General features: G+C 44.5%; 3 protein-coding genes across 3 annotated transcripts; 1 reads left to right on the top strand and 2 right to left on the bottom strand.

Moving 5' to 3' along the window:
• The first annotated feature begins 305 nt into the window (after positions 1-305).
• LOC135264785 (cytochrome b-c1 complex subunit 9-like) lies at positions 306-1,308 on the top strand. The gene is made up of 2 exons (XM_064353629.1): positions 306-446; positions 1,014-1,308. Exons 1-2 carry the CDS (start codon positions 306-308, stop codon positions 1,068-1,070), a joined length of 198 nt encoding a protein of 65 aa, XP_064209699.1. The 3' UTR covers positions 1,071-1,308.
• Positions 1,309-1,563: 255 nt separating this feature from the next.
• On the bottom strand, positions 1,564-4,407 carry zgc:112294 (transmembrane protein 17A). The gene is made up of 4 exons (XM_064353627.1): positions 3,556-4,407; positions 3,182-3,285; positions 2,952-3,065; positions 1,564-2,677 (listed from the first exon to the last, which is right to left on the bottom strand). The coding sequence occupies exons 1-4, from the start codon at positions 3,671-3,673 to the stop codon at positions 2,357-2,359; spliced, it is 657 nt and encodes a 218-aa protein (XP_064209697.1). The 5' UTR covers positions 3,674-4,407; the 3' UTR covers positions 1,564-2,356.
• Positions 4,408-4,542: 135 nt separating this feature from the next.
• Positions 4,543-6,509, bottom strand: selenoe (selenoprotein e). Its single transcript, XM_064353628.1, has 4 exons — positions 6,331-6,509; positions 6,033-6,109; positions 5,757-5,835; positions 4,543-4,861 (listed from the first exon to the last, which is right to left on the bottom strand). The coding sequence occupies exons 1-4, from the start codon at positions 6,442-6,444 to the stop codon at positions 4,718-4,720; spliced, it is 414 nt and encodes a 137-aa protein (XP_064209698.1). The 5' UTR covers positions 6,445-6,509; the 3' UTR covers positions 4,543-4,717.
• Between the last annotated feature and the right edge of the window lie 12,505 nt (positions 6,510-19,014).

Raw genomic sequence — 19,014 nt, 5'->3', positions numbered from 1 at the left:
TTTATGCAACTATGTATTTACACCAAAACCCCAGGGCATTTAAAAGACTAGACAAACAATGCACTAATACCCGAATAGTTAAAACGGAAATATCACCCTCCTGTTTTCGCTATGGATGTGACGTCACATATACCGTGACCTCAGCGTCTTTGATCACGTGTTCACGTAAAGTATGTCCTCGTAGTCTCCCTGGTCAAGGGTAATTTAGTAGCAAATCGGCTGACTCCACTAGGTCACGTGTTGTCGTCACAGTAGTCGCTGTAGTCTTTCTTCAGTGCAACTGTTCGCATCTGCGGCAGCAGAAAATGGCGATAACCGGTGCAGTCTACAATTTACTCTTCAGGCGAACTTCTACTTTTGCCATTTCCATAATGGTGGGAGCAGTTGTCTTCGAGAGAATGTTCGATCAAGGTGGAGACGCGATATTCGAAGAAATGAATCGTGGGGTGAGACATTTTTCTGAATGAAGTAAAGCTTGAGGGACACGACCTTGGTTTTCATATTGTCGTACAGGACAGTAGCTCGGAGCTCTGGTTAGCTAGTCTATGCATGGTGAAATTTTTAAATTGTACAAATTGACAACAGTTAATGGCAGACGTCAACGGGCATATCAGTCACTAGTTGGCTAGTTGTTAAAGAAAAACTTTCCTGCTAATTTAACTAACATACCTAGATACGTTGTTAGTATGCTACCGATAGCTATAGCCTAACGTTAGCAGCACAACGTGAAAGATGTAGACTAGTCTAGCTAACTTGGGCCTAAGGTGGCGACTAGCAAGCCACTAGGCTTACTGGGTAACGTTAGCAATCCAGAAGCTAGCTGGTTATCGCTAGAGTCTGCGTTGCGTTAACTAACCTTAGCTTTCTTTTTAGAGCAAGCTAAGCTACCTAGTTTCGGAGGCTGAAGAGACGCCGAACTAACTGTTAGTGTTAGCTCGGCAATTAAGTTAAATGACGTTGTCCATCAAGCTTTGCGTGTGACAGAACTTTCAAATCTTTTTCCTGTTTCGCAGAAACTGTGGAAGCACATCAAACACAGATTCGAAAACAAAGAGGAGGACGACGAGTAATGCACAGATGTGACTAACCGTCCCGTTGGCGTCTTCATCATTCCTGAAGAAACACTTGGTGCCCAGCCACGTCGACCCTGATCCACCAGGAGGGAAACTGGACTGAATATCCTTGACTTCACAGTCTTGATTATTGTGAAGTCACCCACACCACCACCGCAACTCACATCAACAGAAAGCCATGTTCATCGGTCTTCGTTGGATTAAATTATTTTTAAATAAAGTGTCGCTGAATCTGTGTTCTGTTATGAATTTATTAAGTTTATGCTGTCTTGTACCTGCAAGAATTATTTGTCTTTAATTGTATTCAGGCACTTCTCCAGTTGTCAAAATGCCTGATTGTCATCTATGTGGTGCAAGGAATTGGCAGTGTAGAGAGAGAATGACATTGGAGGATGGCATTTATTTGGAGAAATACCTTCTACCACCTCATCTGTGAGTTTAACGGAGCACTGCAAGATGAGCAGGACTGTGAAATAACACAGAACAAATGGAGCGGCAAACTTGAAACAGAGTTTAATTATTCCACAGCCTCGAGTTTCATGAGTTTACAGCCCAGAAGTATGGAAATAAACATGGTTATGGTATCCTTTCCTTGAGTTGTAATGTGTACAGAGGTGATTGTGGAGTGAGGCTTCATTATGGGTAAAGCTATCGTCTGCTTCCAGTCACTGACCTGCTTTAACCAACAAAAATACATATGTCCATAGCTGAGCAATGATTGTTTTAAATCAGTGTATCATTGACAAAAATTGGTGCATCCATCCATTCAGTCTTGTTCACAATGTAATATATGTAAACTGGGCCTCAGACTTCTACTTGGTGTAACTAAAACCCCAGGTGCATGTGATTCCTTTAGTGTTTTGATAAAGTGTTATGTGAGGCATGAGAAACATGGTTTCAAGGAACTGTTGTGAGATGTAGTTCCTGTATTGAACTACATGCAAATATGATGATCAGAATCACTTGAGTCCTATAGGCTAGTAACACACTGAAAAACAATAAACTATTGCCTCAAAATAGGATTGCCAAAATGCAAAAGCTACAGGATGCCATAATCTGTGGTCTTATTCAGTTGTATGGAATTATTCGGTGCAAATTAAGTCCACAGTATATGTGGTACGATTCTAGCAGTTAGTCTTTTTACCCTGACAGCATTACATGTCATTTTCAAAATTGCACCAGTAATGTGTCTATTGTGGCAATGAATGGAGAGCTCTAGGTGGGTAGTTTGGTGCTGCGTGCGTATGTGAAATGCCCTTTTGAAAGATTAACCTGACGTACAGTTAAGCCTGGATGTCCTTGGCGGGGGTCACCGGCAGCACGGTCCTCCCGTACGCGGGGCCGAAGACCGGGGTCGCGAACGGCGGCTGGCGGTCCTCGGCGCGCCTGAACTGGCCGAGGTGGAACTGGAGGGACAGCTTGCGGCTCACGGTCCGCAGGGCCAGGAAGGCCGCCAGCAGCTCGGAGAGGACGAAGACGAGGTAGACGGAGTGGACGGCCCGCTCCAGTGGCAGGATGAGGATGCCCTCGTCCGTCAGGAAGAACAGCAGGATGGGCAGCTGGAACAGGAAGCTGAGCAGCCAGAACCCGGCCAGCTCTGGAACCTGATCAAACGAATGTGAGGATTATTAACACAGAAGCATGAAAGGGCAGCGCTATTTCTGTAACCGGCATATTTTTTTTTTGATGAATGGGAGAGATTGCATTCTACCCATCCTTTGATTAAAGTTTTTTTTTTTTTTTTAAATCCAGGAAATGAAATGTCACAGGAAATCAGAGTTTGCCTTTTGATAGCAAAATTTCTTCCACCCAGCATGAAGGAAGTTGCTTTGAACTCAAGGCAGTTAATCTCACAATAATGTCCTAAATTACTCTCACCTTTTCCTTCAGGTTTCCCACATAGCCGAGGTAAAGCCTTAGGCCCTCGAATATTGTGAGCAGAACCATCCCTGCCACTAGAAGACACTGGTAGTATCTTGGCAACAGATCAAACTGAGGGAGAAAAAGGGGCAAGTGTGTCAATGCTAATAGCTGCATGCACAGAATCAATCAGTCATAACAGTATACACTGTAACAGGTGGCTATAACTTAAAAATCTGTGAACCAACCTTTAGCTCCAACATGAATACTTCAGAAATCCACCAGAAAGGGAAGAAGAAGGCATTGAAGTACATCAGCATTTGAAGGGGCAGGTGTGAGACAACTTCATTCGCTGCAGAAAAAAAGAAAAATTCTGTGAGCCTTCAAAAAAAAAAAAAAAAAAAACTTCACTGACAAGGGGAAAAATTAGCATGCAAATTAGCCTTATTAAAACTTCAAGAAAGTTCTGACAGAACTACTGAAGATGAAACCTGGATGTTATAATAAAAACCAGTCATGGGAAACCTTGTAAGTGCCTCGAGATGGCTCTCTTGGGAGCGTGACGGTGTCGGGAAGGGGGGGGGGGGTGTGGATGTCTCGGTGCTGTAAGGACAGATATTACCTGAGTTGTCGTTCTGCTCCTGGCTGTCACCTGTCCTGTTGTTCCCAAAGACCGAGCCGCTGGCGTAGGCCAGGCCCAGACGCAGGTTCCGAGGGATGGGTGTGTAGTACACCGGCATTCTGGTCTGTCGGAGCCATTCCTGCCCCCCCGGTCCTCGGAGGACTGTGGCTGTCTGTCAGTCACATGACCACGGGGATTAGCTAACCGACAGAGCCGCTAATCTGATTAAGTCGGGGGAGGCTGTCTGACAAGGGATTAGAAGCGGCAGAAGCGTGGCATGGTAATGCTCCATTACGCTGTTTGCATTTTAATCTGAATAAATATTCGTTATGGGAGTTACAGGCAGGAGGAGGTATTCAGTTGGGTGGTGAGCAGCATTGATGTTTTTTGGGAAAACGTTTTGGTCTGTAGGTTTTAAAAAATGAGTGTACATGACTCCTAAGCATTTATCACACTATGCAACGACAGCTGCCTGGACCTCACCTTTGGCTAGAACCCAGTATCTGATAATCTCAGTGTAGTGTAGCACAATAGTTAGGTAAATGGGCTTATAAATCAGATGGTTCCCAGATGGTACTTAAACCAACGTACTTAAACTGAAAAATATTCAGCCCTTTATGGATTACATGTAAAAATATAATTTGTGTAAATCACTCTATGTAACAGCATCTGTCGAATGTTTAATATTGGATGCTACTGATGTTTTTATTGTTATATGATTTTATTGCAGGTCTTCTTGTTGTTTTGACACATATTATTGACTATCATTCTGGTTTCTCTGTGTCCATTTTAATTCAGTTTTTGTGCCTGTGATATCTCATTTTCAAACTGTATTAAACTTGCACGTCACTGTGATTAGGAGGTTGTTTTGCCTAATTGTATGTATGTGAAAGGATGCAGTTCCTGTGCTATGTGTACATCTACATGTATTTGACATGATGGATGACAGACAGAAATCCTGATCAGAAAGAAAACTCACTGTCGAATTTTTTACAGTTATTTATATTTTTTATTATTAAAATGTACGCGGCGGCCATCTTTTGCGCAGTCTGCAGGGAGCCCTTATTTTCAGTCGAGGACCGGACGCGGTCGGGTCTTGGGGTCCCCAACGTCATTTTCGACCGTGCAGCGGCAATGGAGGCGCGCGGAGGCGCGCGTGCGATCACAGCTCGTCCCGCAGTGCGCTCAGCGGAAAGTTCTGGAACTCCTCCGGGATGTCCTCGCCCTTCTGAGTCCTCCGGTAGAAGCCCAGAGAGTCCAGCAGGGCGCTGATCTCGTCCGCTTTCATCTTCTTCACCGGGACGGTCTGCGAAGCACGGAGACGCACGCCCAGGGCCACGTGTTATCAAGGGCATTAAAATACTGACCGCGCACATTTTTATGTGACATTAAAAGGGTTCTTTTGGCTTGTCTTCACAGGGGAAACCATTTTAGTTCTTTGTTGAACACTCTATGGTAGGTAGGTGTTAAGTGTGAAAGTGCCCAGATTGAGCCATTTTGCCTGAACCCTGAACTAGATAGGGTTCCCCTATGGAGACACAGAGGAGCCTTTTGGAACCCTTTCTTCTAAGAGTGCAGGTCTGGTGCACATTCATAAGTTAAATGTGACTATACTACTATAAGTGACTGTATTACTATATTCTTTCCAAGACTGTTATTGAATGTTCAGGAAATTATCTAAGAAATCTCCCCTGTAGTAAATTTTTATTAGACTCCTAAATCAACAGTGCTACCTTTCCATTAAATGTGCTCCCTTTCATTTTTAATTCCACATAAAAATATTAGTACACCGCAAATGCATGATTGTTAAAATGGTCTGCATTTCCCAGTAATTCTGACACTGCAAAATTGACATCACGTACCAGGCTATACTATGTGTCCTCAGCTTCCGGGAGCACAGTCATATGCACCTCAGAACTTAAAATGTTCACCCTCTGAAAATTTTTTTAAGCTTGCTCTATTGGTAAAATGGAAGAATGCACACAAGCTGACACCATTGTGTCTCTAAGTCTGTCTATGGAACAGCGAGGCGCTCGAAAGACATGACTCCCAGGTCCGTGTGACAGTGCGCTTGTTCGACTGTCGAGAACTTGGAAATGACACATCGATTCCGTGAAATGTCATTTATTTCATTCCGCTCCTGTGAGGAAGCGGCACCAATAAGGCCTGAGCAGCGAGTCTCCGAGGAGCGTATCACTCGCCTTTACAACTTCATCTTTCTCGTCGTAGAAAATGAGTCGGGGGTTCTTGTCCTCCCCGGAGTCGTATTCCAGGTTATGACTTTGGAGGGGAAAATCAAGGCAAACAATGTCATATGGAAATATGAGAGAACAGAGAAGTGCGTAAATATCGCGCGCGCGGTTTTTACGACACCATAAAAAACATTTTTTTAAACTTTAAACCCGCTGAAGTAACGGACTCGGATGAACGGGCGCTGGCACCGCCGCACGGGGGTGGCGTGCCAAGAGAGAGGATACTACAGAGCCCAGCGCTCCATCAGAAACTCCCTGAGCTCCGGCATCTTCTTGATGGATCATCCCACCACACTGGGCGCCTGGGAAGGAGGCCAAAACACAGCCAATGAACAACAGTTATTCAGCCAAAATAAAATGTAATGATAGTGAACTGCCCAGGCCCTGCACTTGGGGTCGCCCAGGGAGAAAGGCTGGGCGATAAAGTAAGTGCTGAGGCCATAATCGTTCTGCTCCTTGTCGGAGACCTCATAACCCCTCGCTGTAGATCTGGACGGCCCTTCTGGCTCCCCTACATACTCACCAGCAGCTTTCCTCTGGCTATTTTTGGTTTTTCTTCGACCGCTTTCTCAGAGGCGTTTTCGGCTGGTCGTCCGACGCCGGCTAAAGCCAAAAGGCACAGGAGAGCTGCCCACATCTCTGGTGAAATGCGCACTGCTCAAGTTCTCAAACTGCATGTATTTTACTGCTCTAAGTGTATCAGTGCTAACGCTCCTGGCACAATGGACTGAACCAGGTGTCACCAGAAACGGGGGGGTTGAAGGCAGGTGAGTTTTGATTCCTCTGTTTAATCTGCTTTAAGGCCATGTAAAAAAATATAATAAAAAACAGACTGTAACTATAACCCAAAATAATCCTCTCATTAGCCCAAGCTCGATCAATGTACAGTAGGAAAACGTTATGTACTATGAATTAACGTGGACATTACAATTTCACACCCCTAACTAATATTCAGAGTTTTTCCCCCAGTAAACTGTGTGGACAGTCCTTGAAAGCATCTGCATTCTTATCGGTTTTTCCCACAAAATGGTGTTGCACGAGAATGGAAATTGTTGGCACAGTGCTTTTCTCTTCTATAATATCAGAGTTGGACTATTTGGAAAGAAGTTTAAAAAAAATGTCTTCAAAAAATATATATATAGCAAGTTAATGGTATGTTAGGTTTGGCACAACAATGGGTTAACATTTAATAAGTCGTCAAGGTATGACCATAACAAATGAAATGATTAAATTACATCCTGTAATACTGACACAGCTGGATTTTTATAGTCAAGCGTATTCATATTCGACTTGGGTATATGTATGGTAACTTGGTGCTTGAGGTGTTTCTGAGTCATCACAAGTCCCTGAGAATCTAAAATAACTCAAAGATAACTTTTGAGCCGGTGGTATTAATGTGGGATTTGTTATCAGAATAAAGTTAAAGAAGCGCTGGCTTTCTAGACAGGGTTTATGTAAATCTATGGGAGAGCCTCCCCATAGTGTTAATGAAAGCGTGAGCTGAAAACACCGCCTTTAATTTTGATGGGATGGGTCTTTCAAGCGGAATAATTACTGTAGGTCAACCCTAGGGGGCGACAAAGCTCAAAGATGCGTTTGTCCTGGCAATGGGGGGGAAAAGGAGAAACGTACTTCCAAACTCTCGCCACAGACAATTATGTTTCCAACGAAAAGAAACCATTCCAGATAGGAATGCCGCAGCGAAACCGTCTCTTTCCATCTTTTCCAGTCGACCCTGAACCTCAGCCTTCACGCTCCAGGCTACGTGCGCTAGCGCTGATGTGTCAAACAGCAACGCAGACCCCATTAAAAGGGCATGAATTACCTCTGCTCTGCGAATGGACCGACTAGAAAGGGGGTCCTTGACCTCCATTTTGGAAACCTTCCTGTATACCCTCTGCACATCGCAAAAAGTGAGCGCTTGGATCTGCAGTGAAGGTTTCTTTTTGTGAAACCGGTCGTGCTGTTTCACGTGCGGTCATAATGCCTGAACCATACTCATCCTGTTCCACTATGCTGATGTCATAAATGAAATGAGAGAGAGAGAGAGAGAGAGAGAGAGAGAGAGAGGAGGAGTTAGAAAGAGGGAGCGAGGGAGATAGGGGAAGGTAAAGAAAGAGGGGGAAGGGAAGGAGGGAGACATGAGGTAGACAGAGAGAGAAAGAGAGTTAGAGAGAGAGAAAGAGAGAGACGGACTGACTGAAAACATAAAGGTTTGTGTGGTTGTGTGGTTTAGGTCAAATGGCAAAGGAAGCAATTGCAGCCGCAACTCCCAGCCGGTGAAAATGTGGAAACAGAGTTCTGCTCGACGACAAGTCACAGTATCAGCATCTTGTCCCGGTGGAATTAACGTGTGGTAGAACTCAGCGTTCTACTCTATTCAAAAATCAATGGAATAAATATGAGCAAGTTCTCAAACTGCAAACACTCTTACAAACACAGATACGTGTACTCTAACGTGCATTGCACTCAAGCAGACGCAAACATACACATGCACATGGTTAATATTTTAACAAGGGATTATTTCCGTTTCTCTCTTTGTTCTGCGTTCACTCTTACATGGGCCAGGAGGAGAAAAGAACATGAATACCCAGGTGAATCCTTCACATGAATGAGCATCTAATCCAGAGATTCATCTGTTAAACCAGTTTTCTCAGGTTTTCAATCAAAGTCACATGCGGATGGAATCCACGTTCATTTTCGGATGACTGGTTGAATAAATTATTGCTGTACTAGGAGAGCAGAATGCTGGCCCAGAATCTTATTTTGAGTGTTTTCAAGCATTTCAGCAGCTCAGCGGTAAACTGCTATGAGTTCCATTATTCTTTTTTCGGAACCCTGTGAGAAGCAAATATGTTTTCTTCAATAACACCTCCCATAAATGCTAATGTTCAATTCACAATGACAAACAACTATCACCTTGCGTCGGTACTTTGTTTGTTTTCTTTTAAGCATCTCTGAAAGCTGTTCTGAAGCTCCCTACCCACCTCCTGAACGCCCCTGCTTATTCCGCCAAAACAAGCCGCCCCCCCCCCTCCCCCTCCCCCTTCCCTGCCCCCCCTCCTGCGAAGACTGTGGAGGCCCGTAAAAAGAGGGCCCCTTTCCCCACGTCCTTCGCCGGTGTGCACCACGACCGGAGACACCCCCCCCCCCCCATCCCGTCGTGAATCCCGCATGCATAATGAAAGATGGGGGGGGCAGGGAGGGGGGGGAAGAGTGCTTTTTTTTTTTCTTTCCTAACCGGATTCTCCCGGCCTCGTCTCCTTTCCCCGTGCTCAGCAGTCTGGGCTCGTTATAGACCACAGCGCTTCCCTTCATCTCAGACACAGACTGCACAAATGAGCCCGCTCTCGTTTGATCCCCGCTGTGTGGACATGTCCTGGGGGGTGTGGGACAGCGGATTGGGCGGGGGGGGGGCGGGGGGGCGGGGGGGCATGACTGAGACGTTTTATTTTTGGTGTTTGCTGTTCAGGACTTTTTTCGTAGCCGTCCAAATAAATATACATAGCGGCTGTACACAGGCTGGGCCTCATTCACGAAACATGCATACGATCAAATTTAATTGTTAATTACCTGAAACGCTTCACTGGCTTTTGATTTCAGTTTCAGTTTAGGTCTATTTTAAGAGTAGGTTTGGCAGTTTTAGTTTAGTTTTTTGAAAACCCTTTATTATTTCGATTTACAATCCGATGTTTTTTTATTTTCCCCTCACACACTTTTTTGTCTTTATTTCACGATTGCAACCTTGTTTGAAGTGTGTATTGGGAATTAATTGTGTTTATTGATAGAAGTGATTTGTGATGACTGATAATTATCTATAAAGACCCAAAAAATGCACAGGCAAACCCAACACTTAGCAGCTGACTATTTGTTGCTTTTGGCTTCCTTGGCTAATTGTGCTTGGGAAAAAAGCGCTTCTTTTAAGAAGCGCGCATATATGAGGAGCAGACCCGTTTGCAGAGAGAGCGATGGCTTAATGTTTGCACACGACCCTGAAGGTGACATGCCTTTTATGGGATTGCTAGGGTGTGTCCTTAACATGAACAGGTGCATTCAATTAATCAATAATTGGTATTACATTCCGAAATCACTGGGTCTAATTTAGTCACATACACAGCTGATCCTACCTGAATCACTCAATCCTCCATACAGAGCAACAGAAAGCAAACAGACCTATTCGCAGTGCTCACTTTACAATACTTTACAGCACACCACCGATAGGAACCCTTAAATTTATGCATGAAATTTATATCAATGATCCAACCTTCTCTACAAAACATCTGCCCAAATCAAAACACTTCACTGAACAGACTTAAATGTTTGCAGTTGCTCATTTAAGCACAACAGACATTATTTTTTCCATAATTTCCATAAAGGCCAAAGATGATTATGGTAGCCATATATTTAGAAATGTGATATTTGGAAAGTTATATGGAGTATAAACAGTGTGGGTGATGTCATAACAAACGCTGCCAACGGTAACCAATAACTACTACATGCTGTATAAGTTTTTTAATTTTTTTAAAGCTGCTACATTGCTGAGATGGAACTTTTCTATGAAACAGCTCCACAGAAAAAGACCATTTCAACTTTTTTGCTTGAAATCGGGTGTCTTAAATTATGCTTTATAAAGAACTGGACACTTAAAAATGTTGTATTTTGTAAATACTTGTATTTTTGTCCCTTTGGTGTGTAATTCAGTCTGGCTATCGTGTCATGTGTTATCTGAAGCAGGGGTGTCCATTCTTATCTGAAAAGTGGTGATGTGGTTGTATGTGTTTTGTTTTAGCCAACACTCAGGCACCTGATTCTACTTATCAAGGTCTTGATCGAACACCAAGATCTTTGGGACCTTGGTAAGTAGAATCAGGTGTCATAGTGCTGGGCTAAAACAAAAACCTGCACCCACTTTGGCCCATTTCAGATAAGACTGGACACCCCTGACCTACAGTACTGTACCTTTTTCTCATACATGAAGTGTATGCGTGCATGAGTAACGTAAAAGTCAGACGTTTGGTTGCTGTGGTTTCAAAATTCATGCGCCACTTGGCATGAAACCATGACCACACAACATAAATGAAATACTGTACTTTTGACTGGCTGGGTTCTTTTAACCTGGGGAGACAGAAAACAGGCTTTCTTTTTCCTCTGTTGGAAATAGCTCCAGAAAAGCTTTTAAAGGGGAGTGTATTCCTGTAGCTCAGAGCCGCAGTTATTACAATTTCATTATTCATCCAGAAGGAAACAATCGGGACCACAAAGAACAAACGGTTTGCATACTCTACGTCCAAAGGTCTTTGATATGTTTTTGTTTTACACATACTGTAATGTTGGCTGACACAAATATTGAGTCACTTCTCTCTGCGGGGCTTTCAAATCTTTGAATGCACTGGTGTGCTGGTTTGTTCCAAAAGGTTCATTAGGAACCTACAGTCATAAAATAGTACGACAATATAGACAAAGAAAACTGAGAGCAGTAAAATCTGCACAACCATAGGAAACAGGCTGAAGAAGCTGAAAGGCATAGACTTTTTGCATCCCCTTCCATCCTTTTTGATATACTGACACTCTGTGACAAGAACACATCCCATCCCGTTGCAGTGATTTAAGGCGTGGTTGGAGGGGGCAGGAGGCAACGTTTAAGAACAAATTCTTATTTTTGAGAATGACGCATCCTTTCCCTCCAGTTGCTTTTTCTTCGGAGAACACTGGCACCGTCGCTGTCATCGGCCGTCTTTGAAGTCAGGGTGCCTTTTGGCAGCGGGACTCTGGGCCTTGTTACCATTCTGCAAATATTTTTGTCACGAAACAGAAAAGGAAAAAAGAAAAAAAAAAAAAACGTTCAGGCCAATTGTCGCCGGCACCCGTTCCCCATTATGCACGGTGCATTGTCGAGATTCCTGCAGCGGCTCTGTCACCATTGGAATGCTAACCGCACATTTTTCGCGAAGATCTTAGAGCATTTAAACGATCCGCGGTGGTAAATCCTTGGACAGGGACATCGATGCAATGCATCTGCTTCTACACGACATCAGCGTGTGTTACTGCAGCAGGTTTCCACCAGTCTAACACACTGCACTGGTGTGTCAACTGCAACCCATATGGCAGGTTCTGTCAGTGTACCCATTACCAACAGAGCCACACCATAAGTCTGCATACGAAATGTAGTCCATGCTCTTAGTTAGGTACCCTGCAAGCCCCACAGGAACAGCACTGTAGGTCAGTGATTGGTCAAGAACAATTGTCACAAAATTTTCACCCGCCTATGAGCTGCGTGACTCCTCCCAAACTCCGCCCACCTACATGATCGACAAAGTTCACCAGAAAAATAAATGGGAGACTTACAGGAACCACCAAAGTTCCAGATAATTCCTGATTTTTGGATGGTTCCCTTAACTTTTTCTTTTTTTTTTTGCAAGGAAAAAAAGGCAGTTAGTGATAAGCAGAGTTTTATAGACAGGGGACCGAAGGGAATAGCAATTAAAATTCCACCCGCAATGAATCAGCAGTTAAAATGACTGAGCCTTTCCTATGTCCAGGCCGACTCCTGGCAGGGGGCGGGGAAGGGGGTGGGGGGGAGATTAGTTGGCCTTGCCGGCAAGATGGGAGGGAGGCATCATTCACATAGGCCGGGCATCAGGCAGGCAGTCCCATTGAGAACACAGTATGCCAGGTCTGCAGTTTGAAAATGTAACTGGGGGTGGGAGGTGGGAGGCAAGTATGTCTCCACGATAAAACACAATACAAAAATATTTGATTTCTCCCACACAGGGAGATCTAGACTCAGGGCTTTCGAAGTGCTTACGTGCAGTACAAACAAACCGAAAGGCATTTGTTCCAGAGAGGGAAACAATAATAAATTGATTACGTTTAGCAGCAGGCGAAATGGGGGGGGGGGGAGTAGGAGTCTGCGGTGGCTCCCTGGAGCAGTTTTGGGAATCGGGTCACATTAGCAGGGAGGAGTCGCAGTGCTGGAGGCTGCAGAGCCAAAGGCCTTCAACCAGTGACTTGGCAGAGTGGACTGTAAGATGCATCCAAAAAACTTTTTTTTTAAGTATATATAGGTCACCACCAAAGTGCTCTTGCAGGAAAGGAGCATCAAGCTTTACTTTACAGATATGTTTGCCTTGTGGGTGCCGGGGAAACATTCATCCTGGACAGGCAAGGACTTTTCCAGAAGCCAGACCAGCACCAGGACCAGGAGGTCCGACAAGATTTGTGTTCGGTTTTTCCCCTCAGAGGGAGGAAAGACGCCGTGTGTGACGTCGAAAAGGTTAACAGAATAAGAAATGACATGCAAGGATGATTGTACACACATGTGAAGTACACTCACAGAAATAAAGGTTCAGTGGAGGTACATTTTTCTTCTTTAAGGAACCAATTTCCCAAATGTCCTCTGACAGCACAATCATGTTCTATTTGGGCAGTAATGAGTACCATATTCGAGCAAAAAAGGTACAAATTAATTATGTATTGCTGGCTAGGGGTGTAGTTTTATGTACCCATAGGGTACCACCCCACTGACAAGCATTTTAACCTTTTTGGACACTTTTTGTACCATTTTCTTTTCTGGGAGTGTGTATTTGGGAAATCTGACAGAGCACAAGAGAACATACTGAATGATTCAGCAAAACATAAATCAAAGCTCAAGCACTCAAAGGGACAGAAAAGGCGGGCGTCCTAACTGTGAACACGTTTGCGCTGTCTTGTCTAACGCGTCCTCCTGCAAGGCCTGTCTAATTACAGCCGGGGAGCGTCTGCTCGCAGGAAGCCCGCGGCCGACGCAGCCGACGCAGCCGACGCAGCCGACGCGGCCGACGCGGCCGACGCAGCCGACGTGAGCCTCGTCGAGGGGCGCCGGGTCCCTTTTCGGGCGCCCCCCCGTGTTTACGAATCCGGATTTGGAGAAACACGAGGCAGCTGTAGCATCGAGCCGGATGCTGGGCTTTCTTTCGGTGCGCACCGTCCGGGGAGCCGGCCACATCAGAGGTCTTTGGGGCATACGGACCGCCATTGCAGCTCCTCTCTCTCTCTCTCTCTCTCTCTCTCTCTCTGTAATCTGCTGCGGCTAATTCAAAACACATGTCTGAAGCTCCGTAATGGCTTCAGTGTGAGCGGCTCGCGCCGCGCGCAGAAAGGATTTTCTGTCGTTCGCGCAGCCGACGTTCGGTCTTTCATCGTCGTGGAATCAGCGGAAACGCTGGACGCCCGCTACATTTCGCACACCGAGTCCATTTTAATATATATATTTTGGCAATGCCTTATGTGGAAAGTATTTCTACTTGCAGGAATTCACAATTCAACAGAATGAGTCTCGGAGAACAAAATGGCCGTGCTATGCTATAGATGCAAAACATAATGTACTGTATTTCAGTTACACTGAAATAAACATGCCCTATCGCCTGAGAAACTCTGACAAATCCTCTCACAGCTGTGGAGTTTTGTTTAACATCAGGCCTTAAAATAATTCATTGCCGAGTGAACGCCTACAGCTGGTCATAAGTGCACAGAGGCCAGATTCTGCTACACCGGGAGTCAAAGCCTTTTTCGAGCTGAGGTGGCAGGCTCAATAGATCTGATCCCCTACCTGCTACTTCAGAAGCAAAAATGCATCAAAAATATATGATGTTTTTAAAAGGGGGGGGGGGCATCACTAGTGTACAATGAAATAGCATGTCAACCGACAGGCCTGTTTGACATGGTTCATTCTGCAGCATTTAGAATACAAATACAAATACAAATACAAATGAAAATGAAAATGCAAATGAAAATGCAAATGCAAATACATTTTAAAGGCAAGTCATCCGCTGTTCTAGTTGGCTCCGTGCGCTGCGGGAAGCCGCCCTAGTTGGGGGGGAGGGAGGCAGGGATGGAGCTTACGATTGTTTTCCACCTCAGTCCAAACCTCGCTGTGAGCCGAGCTGAGAGGAAGGACTGAGCCCTCCCCAACCCACCCCCCCCCCCCCCAACCCCACCCCCCCACCACCTTTTGGAGAGCAACAGCCGGATTTCAAGGGGGGAAAGGGGGAGAAAAAAAGGCCACAGTCTGGTTTTTGAGTATGTGAAAACTGAAACCTTGAACCACACAGCTTCCTCAGCATGGAGAGCGAAAGAGAAAGAGAGAGAGGGGGAGAGAGAGAGAGAGAGAGAGAGAAAGGGAGGGAGCGAGAGAAAGAGCTTGACTGTTTTCCATTAAGCCCAGATCCTGATCCTCCTTAATAAACTCTCCCGCCATTATGCTGACAAAAGGGAAAAAACTAATGCAATTTACTGTCACAGACAACCGTTAGCACTCTCCTTTGGTTTGACTAAAAAAAAAAATGCTCAAATGAAGATGGATATGGCACTCATTTCAACTAAAGTAGTGCCATGCATTCAGTTTTCCACTCAATAACTTGAGTGTATCTTTTACAATCGATGCTATTTCGTTCCGATTCAAGGTGGCTCAGAAATATTCCGAATTATTACAGAATTCAATTTTCTGTGGAATAATAATGGATTTTACGGGGGGAGGCTTAGCATGATAAATGGAAGGCAAACCAGTTTCATTGTTTGGATTTAATAGAGGGTAAAGGACTACTTTTTCAGTGCGCCAGGAGTAGCTTTTTTTGCAGTGGTGATAAGTCACGGACGTGACAGCTAAGTGTTGGCATGCACTCGGCAGTACGGGTGGAGTTCGCTTGAACGGACAGGACCATTAAACTGTTAAGCAGTCAGGAAATGACTGCCAAAAAAATATATATAAATAAAAAAATCATTTCTGGGCAAAACTACAGGTGGCAGTTAGGGCACACATTTTGGGAAATAATAAAATACCTGTAAGCTGCTACTACCATGCGTACTATACGCTATACTATACATTGATCATTAATATGAGAACGTTAATATGATTGCTCCTGGTAATCAGTCAAAGCTTTGCACATCATATAATTCAGTACTGGCTATATTTTAGTGGAACAGGAAATGAAAGGATTCACTCAATTTCAAAATAGAAAACACGAACGGCATGTTGTTTTACTGGCTACTATTGCTCACAGATTTTCCATCTGATAACCTACAAATTTACCCGCCCCCCCAACCAACCCACCCCCGCTATTTGTTACCTCCGAATCTGCTCTGCATTTCAACTTTAAACCATGCTAGGGGAATTCCATGAATTCATGAATGAGCCGTGTATTTGTTTGAGCATCCGACTCGTCTGTGTCGAGAGAAACAAAGTCAGAAGAGAAAGACCGCAGCGTTTCAAATACGTTTGGCAAACAGCAAATCAGTGCGGCTCTATTTCATGAGCGTTAGAAGCATGGCGTGGGTTACCAAGGGCAATTCTCCCCTTTCGATCTCAGGCCCCTTGTCTGATTTTCCATGAACTCTGTTTAACGGCAAGGAAACAGCACATTATGGGGGCAGATAGGTGTGAACGTCGGTTTTAAAAAGACCCCCTTTTCAGTTTTTTCTCTTTCTTGTGCCAAGTCAAAGAGAAGCTCTCGGGGAGTTAAAAAGCAGAAACCAGATTCTAATCACACCGAGTTGGCAGCCGGGTCTGAAAACTGGGAATAAATGGCATCTGAGCTTAGGGGAAAAATGGATGTCACTATTGTTACAAAAACAAAAACATGAAGCGTACGCTAGCTAACCCCGAGTTTCTGATGTTTCAAGGCTGACTTCAGCAGTTGGTGGTTAACACTTGGACTGCCAAATGCACTTCCAGTAAAAGTACATTTTTTTGGTCGCTATATTTTACACAAAGAACACACTCAAGAGACCGCACACACTGGAAAGTGTGACTTGGGGGGCCTCATTATAAAATGCTTGCACAGACACTTTTCCTTGTAAGTTGTGCGTAAAATGAAATCCGCAACAGCGCTGCTGTGAATGTATTAATCTGAACTTGAAGTGAAAATACGCTTACACTAAGCAATGTCCAGACAATACATAAGAACTGTCCCTTTGTGGTTGGACAACTGTATTGCAGCTATAGCATTATTCTTCCTTTACATGTCTACCTTATTAAGTTGTAGCTTTTGCCGTGTAAACTAAACTAATTTCATATTAAAAGGAGACATGGCAAGCCAGCATGTATAGCAAATTGAAGGTGTTCACAGGGCAGAGCAATTAAGCTTGTTTACATGCACAAACTTAAAGGTCATTAGTAATTTATAGGTCACACATTCATATGACGTGCATATCTTTATTCACATGCACAAACATATAAATCATAAATCACATATATAAATTATTTCTATACTGTAACTCACGTTTTTTGATTTGAGGGTAAGATCAGATTTAACATGAAATCTAAGCAATTCTTTTTATTAATGAAGCCCTTGAAGAGTAGTTCTGTTGAAGACAGGGAAGCAAAGGCCTAACTAAGACTGTGGCACTATCTAAGGCAAAAATTTGTACCTTTAAAACGTGGCACACTAGCAATCCACACAGAAGCGTTATGTGCACATATGATACGGCACTGAAAATAAAGTCCATTGCATACTCACGTTGTATCCAAAGTGACAATAAAAAGTAAAGAAAACAAACGTGATTTATTGCCGCACTCTGCCAGAGCCTATATAAATGAGTCACAGGAGCCCCCATCTTCCCCCATGGGAGTGGGGCCTCCTCGAGCTTCCCTTTCAACCTTGCACAGAAACTCTCTGACTGGCCTTAAGATGTCGGCTTACAAGTGCACACTACACAAGTGGAGCAAACTCACTTCAACACCATTATATTTTGGAAGGCGTTTTTTTTTTTTGATAGCGCTCTGAAAATTCATACTTTCAGCTTCTTTCGACAGCAGCATTACTTCCAGCTTTCTGCTTTGCGTTGCAGAAAATATTTTGCCTTTTTTTTCCCCTCCACTCATAAATTTCTTCCCTCCTTTTTTTGGGGGGGGGGCTGAAATAGTTACCAGATGTGGATGCAATCTGTGCCTGTTGCCATAGAAACTTGGGGGAAAGGGGGGGAAAGGGGGGGTGAATCTCATTAGGCTTCTGGGCCCAAACTGTTAGCTGACTTAGAGGGCCTAGTCTTAAGGCCTGGTTGTTTCTACAGACCTGGCACTTGATTATAGGCCAAGTTCCAAAATATGTTTAGACTGGCAGTCAACAAGTCACTTTTCAGAGCCCCCCCCCCCCCCTAAATCTACAAATATTTAAAGTCCATATGTGGAAGTTGTTACGTATGGTCGCTTTGTGAAACACAGGCATTCAAAATCCATATCTCAGAGGTCCACTCACCAGAAAAATAGGTTTGCATTTGATGAATATTTTGTCTGAATTAAGTCAAATTATTGGCCTAAGGCCAGGTGAGTATGCCTACAATTATAAACTTCAGTATGTTAAGACAATATGGGGGATGATTGCACAATTTCAGGGAAAAAAACAGCATAACCTGTGTAACATTACAGTGTACACGGTAATCATGATATCATGGGAAAAATACTCCGTACACAGTGTCAGTTTCAAAGTCACTATTGGAATTTCATATTTTTCTTTAATCACAGTGCACTGATGCCCTCCAGCTACAGCTACTTAATGATTAATTTGGATGCAAAAACTATTTTTGTGAGCTACGTCTTGGATCATGTCGGGCTGAGAAGCACCACCGTCTTCATGCAATGGGGTTGAGCAACAATGGATGTTTATGCAGTATCAGTACACTGAACATAGGTCAGCACAGATTAAAGAAATATGCTAATTTAACCAGCACACATAAATGAGAGAGCTTGTAGCCGATGCCAAGTGTGAGCTGTTTTGTCGAAAACTCTGCGGAAGAATAGACCCTCACCTTTACCCGGGATGAGGAGGGAGACCCGCGAGGTCGATCTCCGCGTCGCGTCTGTACTCCGCTCGCGATGGCAGCCCCCCCCCCCCCGAAAAAAGAAGCGCCACGGGGTTTGTTTAGTCTGCAACAGAAAAGAAACGAAAGGTAATTGGAGCGGAGTATCGGTGGAGCGAGGGCCGGGGGTCTGGATTCAATTAGGAGACCACATGATCCACGTCCCTCCATCCTTTGCTCCCCCCCCAAAAGAGTACAAATATCCAGCGCGTGATGCCTTAACTCCGGGGTCCCTCCGCACAGAGTTCCGACTGTTCGCCAGTGAATGGGCCTCTTGTCCCGACCGGGCGGCCCGGCGGCGGGCCTCCGGCTCCGGTTCCTTTGATGGTCCGATCGGGCCGCGGCGAGCCCCTCTTAAGACAGCTCCCCTCAGTCT

Source organism: Anguilla rostrata, chromosome 10 (genome assembly GCF_018555375.3).
Source record: "Anguilla rostrata isolate EN2019 chromosome 10, ASM1855537v3, whole genome shotgun sequence".
In the NCBI taxonomy this organism is placed as follows: domain Eukaryota; kingdom Metazoa; phylum Chordata; class Actinopteri; order Anguilliformes; family Anguillidae; genus Anguilla; species Anguilla rostrata.
Note: the sequence above shows the minus strand (reverse complement) of the source record. Positions and strands in the feature narration are given on the sequence as shown.

Bases quoted from the DNA above. Each gene is read 5' to 3' on its own strand.
- zgc:112294 (XM_064353627.1), bottom strand. From the start codon at position 3,673: ATGCCGGTGTACTACACACCCATCCCTCGGAACCTGCGTCTGGGCCTG. The intron at 3,286-3,555 runs GTAATATCTGTC...TTTTTTCTGCAG, and splicing joins GGAGCAGAACGACAACTCAG to CGAATGAAGTTGTCTCACAC. The intron at 3,066-3,181 runs GTTGGTTCACAG...TTTCTCCCTCAG, and splicing joins TATTCATGTTGGAGCTAAAG to TTTGATCTGTTGCCAAGATA.
- LOC135264785 (XM_064353629.1), top strand. From the start codon at position 306: ATGGCGATAACCGGTGCAGTCTACAATTTACTCTTCAGGCGAACTTCT. The intron at 447-1,013 runs GTGAGACATTTT...CCTGTTTCGCAG, and splicing joins TCGAAGAAATGAATCGTGGG to AAACTGTGGAAGCACATCAA.